Below are 24,395 nucleotides of genomic sequence, written 5' to 3'. Positions count from 1 at the left end.
AATATGACTTTGGTTATCCTCTATCAAATTATTATAATGTGACAAGAGGATAGGATCTGGATAGGCCAAAGTACGTTTTTGGGCTGCAAACTGCTCCACTTTGGCCAAATCTGGCATGCAGTTTTATTAGATGATAAGATTTAAGCTGTTGTTGGGCCAAGTCATTTTGGCGAATAAACTCTGCAATCCTCTGCAAGATCAGAGATGTTGAAGCTGATGAACAGCAGCACGAGAGCCAGTATTCACCATCTTCCCCAACAGTGCTTTACCAAAACACTTATGTTTCTTGACAGCTGAAGGATCAAAAATTATATTTCTTTGGCGATCAACTCCCTCCAGTACCCGCTGTAATGACGATGAATTGTATTGACAGAAAACCAACTGAACCCCCCCCCCCCCCATCTGTCCTTTAAGGTCGGGGTGCTGTGGGTAGATGAAGACAAATCTGTGAGCTGCCTCAGCAGACCGGCTGCTGGCCAGACCGGCTGAGCTGGGGGTCAAAGTGGGAGTGGTGGTTGTGGTTATTTCGGGAGGCTATATCAGCAAGCATCCCGTCCTGTACAGAGTGCTTGAGAGTGACATGGCAAGTGTTGAATGCTGAATAGAGGATGAACACACACACACACACACACACACACACACACACACACACACACAACCTTTTTCCCCTTCTCACCCTCCCGAGTGCCCACCCCTCCGTCACAGCATTCCAGTGTAAGCAGATGAAAGCCAGCCACCCCCTGTCTCCTCATGGGTGGAGTGATTTGCCGTGAAGTGGAGCGGGGAGGCAGAAGCCTCACTTTCTCTCATTGATACTCACAGAGTGTGAGGAACTGAAGAAGGGGAGATCAACTTATCCGCAGTCACACACACACAGCAGGCTGTGAGCTGTGAGCAGGGATGGTAGCCGAGGAGATTGTGGTCTCCCTCTTGGGAGGTTCACCGTGGGGCTTCAGACTGCAGGGAGGAGCAGAGCAACAAAAACCTCTACAGGTGGCTAAGGTACAGTGGAACCTATACGTGTGTGTGTGTGTTTGTGTGTGTGTGTGCATACAGTATGTATCAGAAAGACTTACTGCCATGGTGGTAACATGAGTAGACAGGTTTAATAGAGACTGCAGCTGTTAATTGCGGTCTGAGGCCTTGATGGTGAGTCTTGTGGTTTGCTATGTTTGTAATTTTGGTGCTTATCGGTATTTCTAGTATTTCTAGGGGTATACATAAACTTAATACTAGAACTTTTTGAAAGGCATGCATTACCTTACTTTGGAGAGCATCACTGAATTGGAGAGGGAGGAGTTTGATGGGCATATTGAAATGCTTATAATTAAGATATATTAATCAGGGTGTCTTTTCACATTAAACTTCTCTATCAAAGTAGTGTTACTCAGAAAAATGCTACTTTTATACTGTTACTTTCCCCCCCTCTACAACAGTGCCTCCATGATATACCACAGCTTTCCCATGCTCATTTGGCCCAGTCAATTTAAATCCCCCTTGCTGTGATTCAGTTGTGTTTGTGGGTCACAGAACAGTGTGAACACATTGGGATTGATCTAGACTCGGGTTTCATCACTGCATCCTGATAGCGATCGTACGGTATCAGAGACTTGTAGGTTAGTCTACAGTGCATATGTGTCCATACATTCTATATTATTACTTTTCTCTTAAGTGCACAACGACACACACACACATTGCGTGTCTCTGTAGTGGTCGACAATACATTTATTTCAGATTAGTCACCAGCACACATTTATTGGACACAATAATCCAATTTAAAGCCCCAGGAATATTCTTTTTTTTGAGTTTGGTTTCTCCGAAAGCTTTTGGTGTCTGTGTTTATATTTGTTGACAGTCCAGAATGTTGTCTCTAATAAGAAAATCTATTCTGGAGAGGAGGAACGCGAACTCGCTCACACTGACGTTTAGAGTTGGCCGGTCACTCATAAACTGTCATAACCTCTGATTAAAAAAATTGCGGCGGAGTGACTCTGGCACCAAAGGCATCTCTTCATCCAGGGTTTTCAAGCAGATAAGGTCACCTTTGGTGATAGTTTGATCAGTGTGTGCTTACCTCAGATAAGCCCGGTTGGGACTGGAGCACAAAGTAGAGGATCAGAATAGCTAATTTAAGAGGCGCTTGGAAGCTGAGCATGGAAAAAGGCCTTTTGTTCACACACACACACACTCGTACACGTTCCTGTCTCATAAAGCTCTAGTATCGTCTGTGTTTTTGCCTCCCATCACAGTCCCTGTCTTTCTTCGTCTGTCTAGGAATGTGGTTGACCTGCGAGGTTTAATTTTGGGTATGCGGGGAACATATGGTGAATGACAGGCATCCCTCCTGGTCCAGACCGGTGATGCAGCTGTTCAAACCTCCTTTTTCACGATGTGTGTATATGTGGGTGTGTGTGTCTACATTTGTCTGGCTGGGAAAGTATACGAGACAGCCTCGCCTTACGTGTGTTTGTGTGGAAGCCGCTTTGGGATTATTGGGTGAAGAGATACTGACAAAGGCAAATACTTGAGACTCCAAGTAGGTGCGGGAACACACTTTCCTCCCCTCAACATTTCTACAGTGATACGGTGTGTGTATTAGCCTGTGTATACGTGAGGAGACAGAGTTGAGGGCCTTATCTTCTTCTTGTAGAGGAAACTGCAATCTCGCGGACGAGAATACTCGCCCCCCCCCCCCAACCCCCCACAGACATACTTCCTGAAGGATCCTATGACATCATCTCTTGGCGACCTCTAGGAACAGCTGCCTGACTTCACGAGCTATTCTGATACAGGGACAAAGATGGCTGTCAGTGGAGGAGAGCTGCCTGTTGCTGAACACTGTTCATCAGTTGTCAGAGAGGCTTCAGGCCATTTCACCAAATAATGCTCTCACTAACTTAGGAAGTATGCTGAAGTAACAATCAGGACGACCGCTCACAATATGTCACTGAGATGGTTTAAAGCCCCTGAAAAGTACATTCATTGTTATGGCATTTTCTGTAAGGTTAAACTTTATTATCTCTGTGAAATAGCTGCTCAAGAAACTGTTCAAATTTTGCGAGACAATGGTGGTTTCATGCAGGAACACATCACTCATAGTGAGAAGCTGATAAAAAAAATGTCTGTGACTGTAGCATTATTAAAAGGAGTTTGATAGTATGAATTTTTGTGAAGTCCGGCGCAGTGTATGTGTCGCTTTCAGACCACACGTTCTCAATGTTGGGCAAGATGTCGGGGATAAATACTACGACAGTGAGTAACCAAAGTCACCACATTTTTATATTAAACATCGGAGCATTAAGTTCTAAACGGTTCCCGACGATGACAGACTTGTTGTCTGTCTCATAAATAATGGAAAGTGAAGATCAGGTGGAAAAAGTTTAGACAGAGTTTACTGTGCTTTTACCTCAGCCACAAGTATTAACATGTGTTATTAACTCTATTCCTCTCAGGTTCGCCGGCGCAGCAAAGCGTGCAGAGCTGGACTGAAGGAGCAAGATGAGCTTGTTGCCATTGGGGACCAGATGTGTGCAGAGCTCAGTCATGCTCAAGCCATGAGCCTCATAGATATGGAGAGCGCTACCCTCCACCTGAGGGTGAAAAGGTCAGAGCACGCACAGGCTTTGTTACACGAAGACGTTTCAAACAAACAGATGCACATTTCGCGTTTTTAACAACTCGTCATCTGTATGTTTCCAGAGCCCCTTCTGGACTCCACTCCTCATCTTACTCCGTTTGCTCCGCCTCGCCCCGCTCCCCCATGAGGGCCCCGTCTCCCCCTGCGGCTCCCTTGCCCTCCCACCGTGCCTCCATCCTCTCCCCCACCGGGATACCCAGGGGCATCACTTCCCCTCCAGACAGCGAGGCTTACTACGGAGAGACAGACAGTGACGCAGACACGCAGTCACTCACGCACCGTCGCCAACGGCGCACACCTCCTCACACACGCTCACCTGCGCGCCACGGCAACCAAGAGGAGGAGGAGACCTCAGAGATGAGCGGGTAAGGGACGTTGTAGAAGCTATTTCTTTGATGTTACTATTTACTTATTTTATTAGTATTGTTTAATTATTCTAGATGTTTGCTTATTTAGGTTTGATTCTTTGATATATTAAGATAGCCTTTTCTTTTGATAGTCATTTGTTTAGTATAATTATTTTGTTGTTGTTGTTTAAGTACACTTAGTTTTTTGGTTTGTTTGTTTGTTTATGAATTGGGTAACACTGGGCACCTGAAGTTATATATATGAGTAGGCAGGTACAGGACCAGCATGGGCCTATGGTTTTTACCAGAGCTGGAGAGCCAGCAACAGGAGTTTCTTTGTTCTTTTGTTTGTTCTTTTGTTTTGTTTTGCTAAATAAATCATGAGAAAAATGTAATCCTGTATGGACAATGCATTCTTTTGCCTGCGTAGACCACAAACCCACGGTGCGTCAGTGGCCCTTTGATTTATTTTTGTTTTTGATTTTTCGGACAAATGGCCACTACAGACGTATACCTCCTGTACTCAAAGTAGCCTGTCATAGAAGGCTTCTTGTATCAGTCTTTCCAAAAAGCTGCAACATGATACTGGGGGTTCCTATCTACCACTGCCGTCTTTAATCTTTGTTGTGTTCCGTCTTTCCCCTGAGGTATGAGAGCGCCACAGATGCAGGGGTTTCCATGCAGGGGCAATGGGAAGGTCAGTGTCTGCCTGGCGTCCCTCGCAGAGAAATCTACCAGAGTCACCAGACCGAGTGGACCACTCCAGCACACACCCCACACACTCTGACCCCTTACACGCTCACACCGACCCCTGATCAGGGGTCGATGGAGACGGAGGGCGAAGGGGACAGTGGCTTCCAGGAGGCCGCGAGCTGCATCGTGCTGACCTGCCCACCGCTCGTGTCCCCTGAACGGGTCAAAGAGGCTCTGCTGTCGGCCTCTAGTAAACAACTGGTGCCCATGGTGGGACCGCAGACCCCGGTCAGCGACGAGCTCTCCAACACCTACAAGGACAAAGCACGGCAAGCTAGTGAGTGTTTATCCTCATACCAAACATACACAAAAATATTCAAGAGATTACAAAGTACAAGGTAAAGGTAAACACACACAGAAAGAAACACCAGAAAGGTCATGACAAGAAGTTCAGACGTACTGTTTGACGAAACTATTTATTGTTAGTGATGTTACAACTCTAATTATAGTTCTTTACAGCACTGCCATGGATGTGTATATCACTTCCACCCACTAAATACAGTTTGGATCTTGCATCTGAGTTTGTTCAAAGTTTTTCTTCCATCAAGTTTGAGGATGATACACCAGCTGTCGACCAAAAACAGGAACCATGCTGGTTTCTCCTGGTGATGCACCTATTTCAGTCTTGACCGCAGTGTTTTTTCTTTTTAATTTAAATACCAAAGATTCCCTCGGTGTCTCCGAAGGCGTCAGCCGTGCAGTCTTGAATCTTATCAATAGCTAGATCACCCTCTAGTGGTTATTTTCCACAACTGGAGCATCCAGTTACATTTACAGGCTGGTGGTGATGGGATGAGGTATACCAGATACCGGCAGAGGTATTCCACCTCCCCCCTTCCTCCCCTCTTCTGTCCCCTGAAACAGCAGTCCGTCTTTTCTGTCAGTATTCGGAGCATTTGTCTCACTTGCTGTATTTATAGGTGTTGACGCTTCTGATCGACAGTCTGGACGTGACTCTGACTTACAAGCCACACAGCTGAATATGTGTTATATAAGTGTGTGTGTGTGTGTGTGTGTGTGTTTCTTGCCACATGTGTGCACACTACATACTGTATCAGTAAAATGTCTTCTATTCCTGAAGCAATTAGTCGATTAATTGATCAAGAGAAATGTCAAACATCCGCCGGCTGCAGCTTCTCTAATGTGAGGATGTACTGCTTTTCTCTATTATTGTAAATTAAATATCTTTTGGTTTTGACTAACAGTCATTCTGAAGTCCCCTTTATGTGTGGAACGTCATGATGTACCAGATTCTGGCATTTTATGAGCTAAAAAATTACTGAAACTATGTGGACACAAGTTTGACTTCAATACTATAGAATGAATGATGACTGAGGTGTTCAGGGACCTGCCCTTTCTCACGTTACACGCACAAACACGCACACACACACACGCACACACACACACACACACACACACACACACACACACACACACACACACACACACATTTCCTTTGGATGTGGGAGGGCTAGCTCTGCTGCATTGGAACTGTGTGTCTCTGTGTGCAGTGGTTGTTAGGGCTGAAGTGTTAACAGCAGAGAGCAGCACATCAGTAAAGAGTTATAACCAAACGTTGCTCTATAAACTATAATTGGCTTCATGAACTCATACACACACACATACACACACACACACACACTGAATGACACTGCCGTCTAAATACTCTCTGGTGAGGGGTGTTCCGTCCTTGTGTGTCTCTCTCTCTCTGTGTATGAGATAGAGACTGGACAGGTGTTTGATGCCTGTCAGACAGACAGGAATAGTGGGTTGACATCATGCGTTGGTTTGGGTTGCTGGCCACAGACAAAGGTCTTTACATGGGCCGTGTCCTGAGAGAAGAGCTGGAAGACAGAGGCTAAACGGTGCCCCACTATAGGACCAGAACTGTACTCTCTGTGAGGTGTGTGTGTGTGGGAGGGTCTGAGGGAGTTTAAGGACACACACTCACACTTGTGAGATGAGGGACCTCACATCTTCTTCAGGTTCAGATGTAAGTGGACACACAGTCCCACACACCGTGTACGCAGGTAAGACACATTCAAACCCTTTTATTTACACACAGCTTCACTCACATTAGAAGTAATGCATATCGGTTTCAAATTAAGTGTTTATATTCTTTTTTTTAAATTAAGAGGTCTTGCTTAATTTCTATTCTATGTCAGCACCTTAGAAAGTTCACCATTAATGTCAATATTATTTGTGATTGTTTTACTGTAATGGACCTGACTGATGTTCTTTATTTAGATGTGAGGCTAAAAGCTAATAGCCTATGTGTTTATACTGTAGTGCTTTATCAACTTGATGAAGCTTTGTTGTTTATTGTGGGTTGAATACATAATGAAAAACAATTAATGATACAAAAGTTAAAAAATGCCTTGTTATTGGCCATGCTAGCGGCGTTGCTTTCTGGGGCTGACAACAACGGTTTTGTAATATATTGTATTTTATTGTTTTGTATCGTATTGTACTGTATTGTGCTGTACAGTGTTGTACTATAGTGTTTGCTGTTGAACTGTACTGATAATTAGGCGACTATATTGTAATAACCAGCCCAGGGACTACGGACGAAAATTAGCTCTTTTGTTAATTCTGTCACATTTACATTGAGGTGGAAACTGAAATGTTGATTAATGTTCACTGTCCCTGGAAAATAAAATAAATACAATTAAAAAAAAAAAAGCATTTGGAAGGATGATCATAGAATTTGGTAAGGACATTCATGTTCCCCTCAGGATGAATTATTCATTTTAATCTTTCCTCTGATAAAGCCATCATTGGGTCAAACCAAAACGAATGGCATTCTCACCAGCCTCACCTCTTAACGACGAGTCATTTTGGTCTTAGTTGACCAAGATTTCTTTCGTCATTTATTATGCTTTTTTTTATGCTGAAAGATTTACTTTAAAAAAACTTGGGAGTGCATCTCTGAGAAAGATTTAATGTGGTGCTTTTGAATGATTCTTTGAGGAGAAACTCTGTTGATTAGAATCAACTGATGAATTAGTCAACAACATTGAGTGTTAGTCCACTAACTGTTTCTTGAGTTGAGGACAGCCCTTACAGTTTTGCGTGTTGTTTGTGTTCAGTGCTGTTTAGCAAATGCCAATATACTAAACAAAGATGTGTTAGAATTTAGCTCCCTGTACCACTCTGCATACTGAGTCTAACAGAGCACCTAGCATTGCTGTAGACTGTTCTCCTTAATACCTTGTTATGTCTTTGTTAAGTCTTTGCAGAAATATCTAAACATCGCAACTTTGCAGCTGATATATCAAGTTTGATTTTGGGATTGTGTGTGTGTGTTTGTTATGTCTCTGTTAGCTTGACTGTATATGAAAGTGATGTAGAATATGGAGGCTACATCAGACTATAGTTATGTAGTGAGGATATTCATGTGAGCTGAGCCAAGATACTAAAAAGACTGAAATAGACTTTCGACTAACAAAGATACACACATGCGCATGCTGGCATGCACACACACACACACTCACACACTCACAGACACAAACAAGCATTTGTGCTGGAGAGACACTGTGATCTGAACTTCCCGTGGAGTGTGACTCAACTCTGGAGAGCAGCAGAAATTCTTTGTTCTAAATCCACAACACTCCTCCTGTCTGTCACTGAACTCCTCACAGCAGCTCCTCGCTGTGATGATACTGTACAAATCGGCCACTGCTCGCAGCCAGTGAGGGCTACCACACTGTTGTTTCCGTTATTTGTCGCCTGGGCCTCATTATGTAATGATCAAAAATCCCATTACCTTTGTTTCCTCTCACCTTCAGCACATTTATTTTGGTCTCTGTCTCTCTCTTCCTGTCTTGCAGAGTTGCAGCGTGGGGAGAGTGTGGTGGAGAAACAGGTGAAAGAAGCTCGTACTAAATGCCGCTCTATCGCCTCTTTGCTGACTGATGCTCCCAACCCCAACTCGAAGGGGGTGCTTATGTTCAAGAAACGCCGGCAGAGGGCCAAGAAGTACACACTGACCTGCTTCGGCAAAGCAGAGGGAGATAGAGGAGGCGAGACAGAAGGAGACACAGGAGGGGAGACGGAAGAGGAAGGAGGAAGCTCCGTCCTGAGTGGCTCAGAAGTTGATGAAGAGGGATTCTCAGCATCGTTTGACTCTACGTGGGACACCGGTTATCTAGACCTGCTGGACAGGAGGAGCTCTGCCTGCCCATCAAGCACACCAGCTACTCCAACAACGCCAACAACCAATCACAGCTCAGGGCTGAACATCTCAGCCTATCAGACACCAGGACTGTTGACTTCTGTCAATCAAAGCCCAGGGTTGGAGGTCTCAGGGCTGGAGAGCTCAGCCTATCAGGGCTCAAGGCTGGAGAGCAGCATCAGGAAGCAGCCAATCAGTAACCACCCTGCACACATGTCTCCTCCAGCTGTGGCTCTGACCAATGGGGGGTCGGTGGCTGTAAGTCGGGCCAGCGTTGTTCTGAACCCGCCCTCTCAGATGCCCCTTTCAAGTCAAAATGGGCAACATGGCAACCCTCATCCTAGTCCTAGCCCAATCACAGACTCAGACCTAAATCCAAGTGTTCTGAACCGCACTGCACGCCCCTTCACCCCAGGCCCGTCCTCTCGTGCATCTGTAACCTCTGTGATGTTCCGCCCCCCCCAACCCAAACCCACAGCCGTGGCCATGGCGACCAAACCAGTAGCGGCCGTCTCCATGGTGACTATCCAACCTACTTTTCATCCATCAGGGCCGGATGCGAGGAGAGCTGTGTCTAGCACCTCGCTGTACATCGCTCCCAGAAATAACAACGGCAACATTCCCCCCTCTGTTAACTCTCCCCCCTCAGCTCTCTCGCCTCCGTCCTCTCTGTCTTCTGCACCTTTCTCCCAGCCCGCCACAAATCCACCCACATATTCCCCTCAGGCCGCAATGTATGCTTCCCCCTCCGTCCCGTTCTCTCCTCCTGCAGCTCAAGGTACCTTGTTCTGTCCATCACCTGCTCAACCCTTCTCCCCTCCAGCTCCACAGGCCTTTTCCTCTCCTCCTGCTCCTTATCCACCTCCCTCCACCTACGTTGCTGCTTCTCCCATCTCTCCTCCACATCCCACTGCTCTGACTCAGGTCTCCTTCCATGCCCAGTCCACCCCTCCTCGTCCTCTTCCTCCTCCCACCCAACCTTCTCCATCTCCATCAGTCCACCCCTACATCAACATGACAGGTGAAGTGACTCCTGGCCCCCATGCTGCCATAGCAAATGCATCACCGCCCCAGGATTCACTGGCGACTCGAGAAGATCGCATCGCGGTCCCTGCCGCTCGCACCGGCATTCTGCGCGATGCACGACGTCGTAGCAACAAGAAGCCAATGTTCTGCTCAGTCCAGAACAAAGATGTTTCTCCAAACCCGGACTTGCTGTCGATGGTCCAGAACATGGATGTCCACTTTGGGGGTGGCTCCAGGGGCCTCCCGGTGACTCCAGTTGCTGAAACTGGAGCTGCACCAAGTGGGGAGACCGGACATGAGTCAGGGCCCGAGGAGGACTGGCTGAGGCTGGGGGCAGAGGCCTGCAACTTCATGCAGGCCCAGCGGAGACCTAGGCCACCTCCTGTAGCTCCCAAACCCCAAACCCCTCAGGTGCCACAGCTGGAAGGGAAGGGAGGGGAGCTGTTCGCCCGCCGGCAGAACAGGATGGAGCGGTACATTGTGGAGCGATCTCCTTCTGTCGCTGCAGTGCCTTACTCTCCCGCCCAGGCGAGGGAGTCATCACCCACACCTTCTCTCCCTTCCACCTGGAAGTACTCGTCCAACATCCGTGCTCCTCCTCCCATCAGCTACAACCCCCTTCTCTCTCCCTCCTGCCCTCTGAAGGCCCAGAAGAAGTCTGAGGTGAAAAAGTCTGCGCCAGCTGGATCTAAAAAGCAGAAAGCGGGCCTCAAGGCTGTGGACATTATGAGCCACCAGCCCTACCAGCTCAACTCTTCTTTGTTCAGCTATGGGGGTGGGGTTCCCATGAACACCCCCACCTATCAGCAGCAGAAAGGAATGACAAGTGGTCCTCAGAAGACGGCGCGAGTATATGAGGTGAAGCGCTTCTCCACGCCCCCACCGACATCCACGGGGCCAGCGCTCAAAGTCATTGTACCTCGATCAGCTACGACACTCGGAGAACCACTGTGGCGCTCTGATGTCACTTCTCCTCCACCCACGGTTGGCCATGCCCCCCACCAACCCTATCAGCCTCAACCCCAACCCTTCCAATCTCAGTGGGCCACCTCCCCTCTATCTCCCCCACCTCCCCCTGCCCCTACCGCTCCACTCCCTCAGCTTCCCACCTTCTCCGCTTCTCCTGCTTCAAATCCACTCCAGTCCCCAACTTTCTCCCACCTTCAGCCCTCCAACACTGCGCAGGCCAACAGGCAGTTTAAGAGTGCCCCAGACCTGAGTCCCCTTGGTCGGCCGGCATCCAGCAGCACTCTACCTAACAGGGTCCCCAGGCCCAGGTTCAGCACTTGCAACCTGGGTCTGCAGCCTTGTGTCTGGCGCCCTGGATCCACAGCGCACTGAACAGACTCTGGTGTGGATATAATAAACCATGGCTCTCTGGGAACGTAGAGCAACATTTTTTAAATAGGTCCATGTGTTTTTAGTATCGTAACATTGTTATTCAGGGCTGCAGCTTGGTTTTTTTTACCAGCCACGTTTTATCACAAGATCTGCTTTGATCGGTCACCCATGTAGCACATTTCATCACTTACATTTAATCTTGTTGACTCGTTTATCCAATGCATTTGGCTGTAGTTAGAGGAAACACTGTGTTTTGCAAAGGAAAAAAAATAGAAATCAACGGCAGATTGAAAGGACAGAAAGAGATGTTGGAGAAAACTGAAATAAAGTTCTGTAAATATTACATTGAATGATGAAGAATTAAGTTCAAACATAAAAAAAGAAGAACAGAGGATGTGAAAAAACAAGACTGTTGTGAGAGAGATGTGGTCGAGGATAGGAAAAAGATGAAAAGGAAAGCACAGATGAAGTGACATAATAGAAACAATGTCTGATGAGTGTAAAAGGTGCAGATTAGACTCAAAACTTCCCAATCTGTTAACATCCTACAGCACCTGTTGCATCCAGCAATATCATATAAAGTTGATTTACTAACACATTTGAAGTAGCTACTACTACTGTGATTTCCCTTGTTATATGTATTCTACTGATTTGTGTTTGATGAGTGCCTTTTTTTTAGTTGCACTCTGCAGCAAGTGTGTGCTTTGTTTTCTGTAGATTTTCAAAAGGCGAAGAGCACAGCTGCCAGGAAGAAGGGAAGCCTTTTACAGTAGCGTTGATTTGTGATCTGTTGATATGAAACAAGAGATGTACAACATGTCTGTTTCGCTGTTTTCCACAGAGACATGCGGCTGAATAAAAATAGACATGACTCACCTCAGCTGTCACTCTGTTTCTCCCTGTGTCACATGCTCCCACGTCGCTCCAGTATCTCCTCCTCCCATTAGTTTTTACCCTTTTCCCCTCTTTCAGGCATTTTTCTGACTAGTCTAATAGTTTAATTGCTCCCTCAGGATTCAGTCTGTGAAGCGATAGTTAAGGCGTCATGAAAATGTTACTTTAAACTTTCACCACATGGAGGCACTGTAGGATTTGCCATCCAGACATGCTGCACCACCTCCCTTCATCACAGATTTTACTTAACGAGAAAGACATTTAAGGTAAAACAAAAATAATTTGACATCCTTTTTATAATCTTAAATTACATTTTCTAGATTCTAACTACTAACATATTGTCTATTTAGTAATCCGACGAAATAATGAAATAAAAAAAATGTAAATACATACATCCCTTTTCTAATTCTTCTATTTTAGACTCAGTGTCTGATAATTGTTGTTGAAAACGTCCTCGCAGGATTGTTGCCCTCCATTTCAGAGCAGTTACATGACAGCCACCGGATGGCCTTGGAGCTGTGAAACCCAACCATGGCCACGGAAAGGGATCTAACCTCTGACCCTCGGATGGGATCAGGTGACAGACAGGGCTAACTTTAGCTGCTAACTTGAGTCCTGTTCAGCTAGTGGAAGGTACAAAACTCACATTCTGATTCATTTTTTTGCAAACTAGGCCACAGGATTTCAGAAATACATAAAAGCTGGAACTGCACTTATAGTAATGACTGAAGTGGCTCTTTCAACTTTTGGCCACATTTAACAAATTAGTTCCACAATCCTCCCTCTTTAGGTCTCTCTCCTCCTCTCTGTTAATTCCTCCCTCAATCAATTGCACACACGTACACACACACACACACACACACACACACACACACACACACACACACACACACACACACCATTTCCCCTATTTTCTGAGCAGTTAATCTCCACCTATTTGGCCCGGTGCTAAACTCTTAATTCTGATGGATTTTTTTTATTGAGAGTGGAGGGGAAGCGTTACCTCGTACATCCTGTCTCCTCCCGCTGCTCTGCCAAAGAGGCTCTTTAGCCACATTCTCACATCGTGTTTCTGGGTCAACAGAGTTAAGTGTTTGGGGTCAAGGGTCAAGGGTCAGGGTTGGACAAATAATTGTCGTTAACACTCTCATGTGCATTGATTATTTCAAAAGGATATTTGAAAAGGAGTTTATTGTTTTTTTTAAAATTTGTTATTAACTAATCTGTTTGGTTTAATAAAATATGACTTATTTGTAATAACCAGCCAGCTTTGTGATAAACCTTCAAATGGGAGTTAGATTCCCTGATTGATTTATAATCCAGCTACACACACATCTGTATCAAGGTCACCTGGCCCGCTCAGTTTCAGGACTACCATGCTGCAATGCAGCGGCTAACGTAAACTATAAATTAATTTCCCCACACGTGCACGAGCGAGCGTACACTAAAGGCTCTAAAGGAAACTGGAAGATCCTACATACACCCGTGTTCACAGAATGGCTCAAACTCGTGACAGAGACAGCTGCATTTGAAAATATGATTGCCAGGGTAAAGAACATTCCAAGCAGAAGTGACCAACCATGGGGAAATTTGATGGCTTATATTACAGATTCACAATCTTAGAGGAGGTGTGGAGTGCTTGCGGATGGGATTTGCGTGTATATGTATATATAGGTATATGTGCATGTATGTCTATATAGAGGTATATGTGAAAAAGAATGAATGGGGATAATGTACAATGAATATGTTTAAATTAATAGAAATTTAAATGACAAAATAAAAAACAAAGGCTCCAAAGGTGGACTAATCGATGTGATGACGTTTTGTAGCTCTTATTTAGCCACTTGTTAGCCACTGCCTTTTTTAAGACACTTAAAAGCTTCAAAATTCACAAAGGCTCTACTAGCGTAATACATAGCGTAGGACAAACCTTTACAGACTTGATGTTAGGCGTCTAACCAAAAACCCATTCAAGAAACCCTTTGACTTTGCACCATTCTACCACCACCTGCGAAACTTAAGACGTTCCCATCTGCCTCAGCTGTCCTTTGTTTAGCGTTAAATAACAAATTTTTGGTTGCTAACACACTAAACTAAGTTGATGAACATTATAAAGTTAGCATTATGAGGATGTTAGCATGCTAGCTCCAATATTTGACTTTGTTTTTTATGGGGATATGGCGAACTTGTTAGTAAGCATTTGTTTATTTACACATCCAGCAGATAGAAATGTACATTAGCTAACATCTCTGTTAGCTCTCTTTTTTGCCTCTACAAGCTCCTCAGCCACCCCTTTCACATTGTCATTTGATAAATTGTTATTGTAAAAAATATAGATTATAGGCACTTTAATTAAAGATACAGTTTCTTATCAGAGTCATCATCCAGCCCATTGAAGCGATTCTTGTTATTACTGATGATCAATACTTCGCAGTTAGCTGAACAAATCTTTGTTTACTGACTGAAATATAGAGCCTTTATAGCCTCCCCCCCCCCCCACACTATTGCACAAAAGTCAAATTGAGTCAGACGGTGACTTACAAAACTAGCTGAATCTAAAAAGCAGGAGACTGACGAGGAACTGTGACTGACATGATGACACAGCTGCCAGGCACAAACAAGGTGTGAAGTTGCAAAGGTTTGTTAGGTTGAAGGAGGACGTATAAAGAGGGGGAGGAAAACACATCAACAAAAGCATAAATGCCCTAAAGCATGTAAAACTGAGTGACGGGAAGAGAGTAACTGCTGGAAAGATGTTTTATATTCTTGCCTGTTGTTTGTCATGTTATCAAAAGCCCCTGTTCCCCTGCTATTGGAAGATGTGGGACGTTTCCTGTTACTCATCTTACCGATCTCTGAACTTGAAACACCACACCCACCTGCCTCTCTACCCCCTCCTCAATTCCACTCACCCCCCTCTCCCTCCCCCTGAAGCCAGTTCCATAGCACCAGAGCAGCCCTGCTGATAGGGTTTCACTCACTCCAGGGCGAAGAGGACAGACAGTACAATACAAGCTCTAGGACATAAACTTACCTGGGAATCTATTCCACTTCCTCTGTGCCACACCTTTTCTGGGACCTTCTGGGACCTGTGTCTTCCTGTGGATACCTGGTCTTAGGTAAGACATTAGTGAAGGGATCAAGCGTGACAGCGTCGATAAAGAGATCTCTCTCACACGTGCCTTGAGTGTTTGTGGGTTATCTTGCGCTGCTGGTCACTGAGTGGTGAAATATTTCTGGCTCCTTTTTAAGTACAAGGAGACGATTACAGTTGAATTTAATTCCTGTGGTCGGGCCGATTTTGGCTGGAGGAGAAGCCCCCATCTGTAGCCTGTGTAGGCCTCTGTAACTTAATGAATTAGTGGATGAGGGAATCAGAAGCAGATGCTCAACTTCATATTATATATTTGACTGTTTGTTTCGTTTGAAGTGCTAGAACTTGCTCGAGAAAGGCTTTACATCATACATAGTTCAACAGATATATTGCAGATTTACAATTTATTGAGTAAATTAATTGAAATATCAGTGAGAGCCAGCTGGTAGATGACTTTCCTGTTCTTCCACCAGCTCTTACTGTACCCAACACGGTGGTAGGTGAGGAATGTGGCCCTCCGCAGTGGAGTTTTCAGTCCGCCAGTATGGATGTATGTGTGTGTTTGGGAATGTGCTTACTGATGCCCTTCCTTCCCAGCTGTCCCCTCGAGATTTATCAGGAGCTAAAACAGGCTGGTCGTAGGGGGCACAGGAGCGCCTCTTCACTCACAGAGGCGGTAACAGGATCCAGGCCCTCGTGCCAATCCTATGGTGGCCGTCGGCACAGCAGTGTGCCTCCATCTTGCCTTTTCCCAGAACAACCAAAAACACCTGTAATCTCCAGTTTTTAATCCACGGCCACTGACTCCCATTAATCACAAGAGAAAAGCTATTTGAGTGCAAATCTGTGTGTTTGTGTGCTAGTGCATTCATATGTATGAACAGTCCCGGGCACTGCAGCGCTATAGAACATACATAAAAATAGCTCGCACAGGACTGAATCCCAGGCTAGAAAATGGGCTTCAATTACAGCAGATGAAAAGCAATTACATTAACTGTCTCCCTGTAGATGGGCCCTCCAGCTTTTCCTCTTGTACTGGGACTCACCTCAAGCCTTGCATAATTGCTTTCGACCTGTGCAATAGGCAGCGACATACTGCCGGCCCCTATTTCAGTGGGTAGTCAAGAGAGACACGGGCTGCCAATGGGAATTAGTGTCCTTGAGGGCATGCGGGGGGCTATACCCAATGTTCAAAGTGTGCTTAAGTTAATTTGGGAACCCAGTGAGGTTCCTGCTGGAGCTTGCTAGAATTTGGGACGTGATGTGCAACTCCATCAGACAAACACATATCTTGGAGTTTTTTCCTGAAATATTTATGGGAAAGTTTTGTTTGTATCACATTTCACTGCTGCTAATTTCGTCATCCTCTCTGTTGGGCTCCTGAGAGACCAAATACATTTAAGAATTTGGGGAATCATTCTGAATGTTCGATTAAGTCAGTTTTATAGTTTAAGATCAATTAAAGTCCATTTGTTGAAAGAGCACCAATCCAGCCGGGTCAATTTATTGACATATCTTCTTTGGAGGACAGTCTCATTTAAAGGGGCTAAATTCAAAATTTAGAACACATCTATGTTTGAGGGATTGCCTCAACACGGCTCTCAAAATGGCAAGGGATGAATGGCTAGCAGCTAGGCATGAAGATTGTAAACAACGACAATAGTGCTGACAGAGCTAACAGTGGTTTTTCACTTCAAGCTAAGCCTTTCACATTAAATATAATAAATTGATCGAATATCAAAAGAAATATTCTGGCTAGTGCAACTTTAAATCTTAAAATCTAAACAAATTGAAACTTTAATTAAAACTCTTCTATTTCTGGTTCATTTTTGACCTTGGAAGGAGCAGTTTGACAAAAAGATCCTTCTCTCCAGGATTGAAGTTTATTACCACACTCAATCTGTTGATGAAGACTGTGAGATGTAGTTTTGTGAAAGTATTGTGAATTGTGAAATTTTGGGGACTTTTTGGACCGTATTTGGACAATTATTCTAAAGAAGTCCTCATTTCTCTTTTCTGTCCTTTAGCCATGCCTCTCACCACTCCTGCCCCTTCTAACAAGAGGAAGAAGGCCACCAGGATCATCACTGACCTGTCCAGCGTCAGCCAGAATGGTAAAACACACACACACACACACACACACACACACACACACACACACACACACACACACACACACACAGCATACCAAACACATATTCACACACGGCATTTAAATGAAACATTTTTCCGGTTCATCCTCATAGCTTGAAGACCTTCCTCCATCTCCCTTGTGATCTGATTATCCAGTCCAGTAAATGTCAAATCCATTTGTAGGTTTCGCTCTGCGGTGTCTGCCATCTGCACAGTCGTGTTACACGTGTGTGTAAATTGAACTGCCTGGATGAAAATCGTTGCATGTGGTCTTATGAACCTACAATTAAATGCACGCGCACACACACACACACACACACACACACACACACACACACACACACACACACACACACACACACACACACACACACTTCTTCCAAGCAGTAACAAAATATCTAACATGCATGTGGCATCTCCTGGAGGGATGTGGGTCATTATCAGATGGCAGCCACAAATCTGTCACTATTGGACGCAACACAAAATACCAGCCGGTGATTCTGCTCCCACCATATTAGTTTGAGGCGTCTGAAGTGGCAAATGTTTCATATCTTGGCATCAGTTAGTTAAATAAATACTGCTCATATCAATGCACACATAATCCAATATAATTATAACATAGTAATCAAATACAATATAACTCTCATATAGTATAGTGAGCATTTAAAACTTGAAGTACTATATGTTGATAATATTTAACACTTTTACCTGAGTACGATTTTTAATGTCGAACTTTTAATTGTGTAATGGAGTCATTTTACATAACAGTGTTATTTTTGTATCTAGATATTTCTTCCACCAACGAGCCTTGTGCAGAAAAAAATAAAGAACTTTAAACATGGTTACCATAGCAAACTTTATACCTGTTTGACATCAGCATATTAGCATGCTGACATCAGCATTTAGCTCAAAAGCACCACTGTGCCTAAACACTGCCTCAGAACCTCTAGCATGGCGACACTTTGTCTTGTTTGTCTACCGTTTACTTGCTGCATGTATTACCAACCACAAAGTATTCTCTGCCAATCCTTGAGCATGCTATCTGCAATCTGAGCAGGCTGTGAGTGTCTGTGCGCCAGTTTATATCTGCCATTCAACAATCTGTTGACGTCCTCCCCCATTTGTGTCCTTTGCCGTTTTCCACACTGCTCCCTCTGCCGTCACATCTGCAGCCACATCTGTATCTTTCCACCAGTTTGTTGTCAGTCAGTCAGGAGCTTACCCTGCTTATCCCTTATTTTTTTCTCCAGTTAATGCCCACTCATCTATCCATCATCCCTGCCACTGACAGTTGTCCCATGCCTGTGTGATGTCCGTCTGTCCACCCCCTGCCTCTGTCAGTCTGTCCAGTTTCCTCCCAGTCAGCAGCAGCCAGCTCCGGTTTCACATTCTTCCGAATTAACACTCTAATCAATATCCCCACGGGAGAGTTCGCTCTGCTCAGCAGCCTCAATTATTCTCTCTCTCTCTCTCTCACACACACACACACACACGCACGCACACACACACACACACACACACGCACACACAGTTGAACAAGTCTGATTTACAAGGTACCGCTAACAGCTCTCCGCAGCATTGCAATGCCAACTCCCTGCTTTATAGATGTGTTCGTGCGTGTGTGTGTGTGTGTGTGTGTGATGGTTTATGGCTGGACTCCAGGTGTTATGAGTGATATCAGAGTGTATGTGGTGGATGAGGAGAGTGTTTTATGAGGAGCTCTGTGGAGCAGTAAAATCCATCAGATCTCTCCATCACTGAAAGAGAAGAGTGGAGAGAGAGAGAGAGAGAGAAGAGAGAGAGAGAGAGAGAGAGAGAGAGAGAGAGAGAGAGAGAGAGAGGTAGTGTGTTATGAGGATTTCCCCCCATAAACAGTTCTACCAGAAAACCTGCCGTGACATTCCCCAGTGCCCTTTTCTTCCATATTGCTTTGGCCTAGTAACCCCTACAACTCCCCTGGATTCACACACACACACACACACACACACACACACACACACACACACACACACACATCCTCTCACACCGTTAGGTTTCATCTCTAATTCATCTCAACAAGGACGACATGAAAGCCAGAGGAAATAAATTCGCCCTTTACAGCCGTATCTCTCCCTCAGTTAGTATCAGATATATAGCAGAAGGTAAACCCACCTTTTAATTTACAAAATGGGTTTAGCTGATAGGAGAGAGCACAGCTTCTTCTTTTTTTGGTGCAATTTAATCAAACTTGAATATATTTTTCCGAAATGTAGTTTTTGTCATGAAGACTTTCACACAGTGAATATTTTTTTGGGGTCGATTTTTCTGAGCTTTCTCACTGTGAGTAAAGGCGTCAACCAACCACTGAGGATTGGACCTATTTAAAACGCACACTAAAGTGTACAACAACACGGAGGCTCCATAATCCAAACCAAGACACACAACTTTAATACTCCTTTCAAAAAAAGCAGCGCAGAGCTGATCCACTTCTTCCGTTTTTACCTTTCACAATAGAAAGACATATACACTGCGTATCTGTTTACCAGACGCTGCTCTGAGTCAATAGAATCCTGGTGGTTGGTCCTCCGCCTGCACAAATCTATTCAAACCTTGTATTTGAAAAAGTGTTGCAACTGACACAAATTCGCATCGCTTCCCATATGAATAGTTTTGATGCGGAATATTCGCAGGCGAATATTTTTCATTTTTCGTGGTGTTCATTCCTCACGCCCCTGTGTGTAAAGGCCTTAAAGCTCAGAAAAGAAAGTGAATAAAGATATCTCCTGAAATGTTGAACTATTTCTTTGAACAATCTGTTTACAGCTGTTTGTCTAATTCACTTTACCACATTGCATTTCCCTCAACATATGAGCAAACCATGGCAATGCCCCCTCTACCTTCTCTCTGCATATACCCGTTCCATATTCAGTCCCTTCATTTTGTCCTCCTCCTTTTTCCACGTCAGACGATGAGTCCGACCCCGAGGCCTCTGAGCTTGACCTGGGCACCAAGATCAAGACGCCAAAGGACACCATGCTGGAGGAGCTCTCCCTGAACACGAACAAGGGCTCCAAGATGTTCAGGAAGAGGCAGCAGAGAGTGGAGAGGTTCATCGTCACCAACGAGAACAAGGTAAGAGCGAGCGAGTGCGCGTAAAAGTTGTGTTTATATGTGTGCACTGATCAGACTACATCTTCCTGTATTTGTCCTCCAGCAGAACCTCGAGAACCTGCTCATGTGCCCTCCCCCTGTCGCACCAAAGCCCGAGAAGGCAAAGGAAGAAGGTGGGGTCACAGATGTACTTTTTATTTTACATTATTTCTTTCTGTTAAGAGTTTGCATTTAATCTCCCTGGTCCAACACTTCCCTGTGTGTCTCAGTGGTGGAGGAGACGATAGATGAGGAGGCGGAGAAGAGGAGGTATGGACCCACCTATATATCTCCATGGGAACGTGCCATGAAGGGCAACGAGGAGCTGACAGCCACCATGAAGTCCTCCATGCCGGGACCCATCCAGATGCACCCAGAACTGCCTCTGTACAAGAGCTTCAACAGGTCAGGCTTTTCTCATACACTGTTCGTAGCTACCAAAAGTATTGCAATATAGCTTTAGAGCGACAAATTCCACATAAGGAGAAGGTCGCGCCATTGATAATGTAATATGTGTTCAGTAAATCATCATTGGAACAAGCAAACATTGTTTAATGTGGGAATTTCACTTTAGGTCAAACTTAATCTTTTGGTAATTTGCAGAAACGTATCATACATGCAGTGTGTCGGCGTCAATGTTCTTGTTGAACGGTGTTCATCCTGGCGTTACCTCGAGCTTCCTGTTTCTTCCTCTCCTCTCCTCTCCCCAGGACGGCGCTGCCATTCGGCGGCTCCGACAAGGTTCCCAAGACACTGACCTTCGAGCTCCAAGAGCTCAACGGCGCCTCCGAGGAGCCGGAGCTGGGCGTCTGCTCACGGCCCTCGTTCAACCGCACGCCCATCGGCTGGATCTGCAGTGACGACAACCCGAACATCCACATGGACCTGGACAGCATCCCCTTCGACGGAGAGACGGACGACCTGTGAACACACGCACACAAGCAGTGCATGCACTGGAACTCATAAACACACACAAGAATAACCATATATGGGAGCATTAGGCACAGGTCATAATTTAGACCACATACACTGACAACACAGTTTTGACATACAAAAAAACGATTTAAAACCGACTTGATGGAGAAGGACAGCGTCCCTCGTCTCCTGTGTGCTTTCTAGTCTTTTCATCCCCAACTGTGTCTGAGTCCTACTACGATTTTGCAAACTGTACAGATAGATACAGATGAGCACTCTGCACTCTTAAGACAATGTATTTATGCAATAAAGTTCTCCTTTACAGAATGTCTGTGTGCTTCTGATGTTAACACTGCATGTGCAAGTCTCGGAGAAGTGTTATTCAAAAGGACAAAATCAGATTATTAAGGAGAAAAGAAATGCTAGTTTTTGACAGTCTGAACTATTTTGTGTATATCATAAAGTCCAAATGAATGAAGTAGCTGCTTAGAGCCCCACAGCCACCAAACATCAAACAAGTAAGGGTCTCTGTTCATTTGTGTCATAATTTCAGTGTAAGAAGGGAACTGTGAAGGGCCGAGCTGGTAGCCATGAGGAGTCACGGGTGGGTTTTCAAAAGGAGGGTTTTATTTTACTTAAAAATGAAGCAATTCAATTTACAAAATATATAACAAAGTTCTTGGCCCATGAAAGAAGTGAACTAGGCTCAGACTTTAATAAGTCAACAGAAACTGAATAGAACTGAACAAACTAAACTCAGCTGACAATGACGCACACTGACCACATAGTGGAACATACAGTATATATGGCTGATCAGACCATTTATGAAACAAAGAGGTAACAAACACAACCACCTAAATTAACAAAACAGGAGAGCTATCAGTATGAATATTAGTATTTAACCCAAACAAAAGCAACAACAAATGAATAAGAAAATAAACAAAATATATATACATCCCATGCACTTGGTACATTCTGATTGGCCACTTCCTGTATTTAAGAGTTCTGCTATAAGTTGTTTAAATATTTTGCTCTGGTCAGACAAGATGCTCCAGCAGCAGCAACCAGCAGTGACACCCTCTGCTCTGGAAACACAAAGAAGCCCTACACTCAAAACTTTCCACATTTAAATAGGCGCCTAAACCCTCAAGACCGCCCCCCCCCCCCCCCCCCCCCCCCCAAAAAAAGCCCCCCTGACGTCTCACCTGTTCTGTTCATAGTGGGTTCAGGCTGTGACTTTAAACTGGTGCTGGCAGAATGATAGCAATTAAACAGATGTCCTGCACGTTACTGGCAGCGGGCTACATCAGAGAAAAAACAGTGTGCGTACTCAAACAGGTAAGGCCACACGTTCAGCTACGGGATGACATCATCACCGTCCTCGCGCTCCTTTCGCCTCGTGCCCAGAAGACGGCGGCATCGGGCTGAGCTAAGCGCCTGATAATAATAATAATAAAAAAAACAAAAAACGCTACGTCACACACACTCCAGGAGGAGAGCTGGAAGATGGCACGGTATCGCGAGAGCGGCGTGCCGCGACCGCAGCGCCGGATGGCGCTGGTGGGGGCTGGATGCGCCCACGGCTCGCCCTCTCTCCCGTTAAATCACACGGTAGGACACGCGAGCGGACGGAGACTGGCGGCGACAGCACCGGGGGTGAGTAACAAAAACTAAAAAACAACCCTGCACACTACGCACTGCATGGGCTCCATCACTGCAAGAGAGGCCGGGGGCACGCGCATGTGACCGGACAGAATACACCATCAGTAGGTGTGTGCGTGTGTGTGAGAGAGTCTCTGTGAGTGTGCGGTTATGTGGGAGGGGGGGAGTCAGCGTGTCAGCCAGATGTGATCCTCAACAGATGTGTTCTTGTGACAGTCTCAGAGGATGTTATCATCTTTCTCCATCATCACCATTGTTACTCTCATCAGCAGCACACGCATCTTTGTGTCCTCGTGCCGGGTTCTCCTCTGTAGCTTTGTTGTATTGTGTTATCAGGTGGTCGTGGGTCGGTGATTCCCCTCTACGCAGCAACTCTCCCTCGTGCTGCTCTAGCGGACAACACGCGTCCCTTCCCCTCAAGTTCGTCCCGGTTTCATCGCAGCCCCGGGCTCGTTTCCACACAGTTACAGGTGTTGTTGCGTCCACTCCAGGTGCATGCCACTACTGCGCGCGTGGCTTCTGTCCAGTGCTGCGTGTTTTTTGGTGTTCGGTGGACTGTGTGGACTTGTTGATGGATGGCTGAGAGACCGCAGCCTTTTACCGAGGCGGACTCACTCTCCGCTGTCATCGCTCCCGGGGCAGGGGGGGGGGGGGGGGGGGGGGGTTATTGATTTAACGTTGCGGTTTCGATCTGCGTGATGACTTTGGCCCCCCTGCCGGGCCCGCATCATCGTCAGCCCATAGTGCCGTCACATTAGCGATGGGGACGCGGACCTCCGCTGTCTGCCTCACGTGCGCTCACACACGCGATTAGGCTACTTACCCCCCCCCCCCCCACCCCTCTTAAATACCCCCATCATTAATCGGGAGCACTTTTGTTTTGGCTATACTTGCGAGGACATTGACTTACAGTGAAGTCTTGTTCTAACAGTATCTTAGACTCAAACCCAGCCCAAGTAACCTAAGTCTTAACCCTAAAATAAAGGCTAAACCTTGCAGAGAGCATTTTATCAAAAATAAAATGTTGCTGGTAGAACAGGTTTATGTCCCCATAACATGAGGAATACAAACTACACACAAGCAGCGTCAGCAGCACACCTTCACCCTCCAAACTGAGCCGAAATGTGGCCTTGACATTTAAGTTGGACTCATCATCAATTTCCGTTTTTGGAGATGAAACACTCAGGCAGTGCAGTTTTGCATAATATGGTGTGTCCATTAGTGTGTGTGTGTGTGTGTGTGTGTGTGTGTGTGTGTGTGTGTGTTTATCTGCTGCCTATAGCTGAAAAA

General features: G+C 45.5%; 2 protein-coding genes across 2 annotated transcripts; both read left to right on the top strand.

Annotated features, from left to right (window-relative positions):
* Window positions 1–900: 900 nt before the first annotated feature.
* On the top strand, window positions 901–11,278 carry synpo2lb (synaptopodin 2-like b). Its single transcript, XM_076093114.1, has 5 exons — window positions 901–1,002; window positions 3,453–3,604; window positions 3,700–4,002; window positions 4,632–5,014; window positions 8,568–11,278. Exons 1-5 carry the CDS (start codon window positions 901–903, stop codon window positions 11,276–11,278), a joined length of 3,651 nt encoding a protein of 1,216 aa, XP_075949229.1.
* Window positions 11,279–17,295: 6,017 nt separating this feature from the next.
* myoz1b (myozenin 1b) lies at window positions 17,296–21,644 on the top strand. The gene is made up of 5 exons (XM_076093787.1): window positions 17,296–17,380; window positions 20,344–20,510; window positions 20,593–20,662; window positions 20,759–20,933; window positions 21,239–21,644. Exons 1-5 carry the CDS (start codon window positions 17,296–17,298, stop codon window positions 21,453–21,455), a joined length of 714 nt encoding a protein of 237 aa, XP_075949902.1. The 3' UTR covers window positions 21,456–21,644.
* Window positions 21,645–24,395: the final 2,751 nt, after the last annotated feature.

This window comes from Anarhichas minor, unplaced genomic scaffold, assembly GCF_050575085.1.
Source record: "Anarhichas minor isolate MPS153535 unplaced genomic scaffold, ASM5057508v1 ptg000017l, whole genome shotgun sequence".
Classification (NCBI taxonomy): Eukaryota; Metazoa; Chordata; class Actinopteri; order Perciformes; family Anarhichadidae; genus Anarhichas; species Anarhichas minor.
The sequence above is the reverse complement of the archived record's forward strand: the minus strand, read 5'-3'. Positions and strand labels throughout refer to the sequence as shown.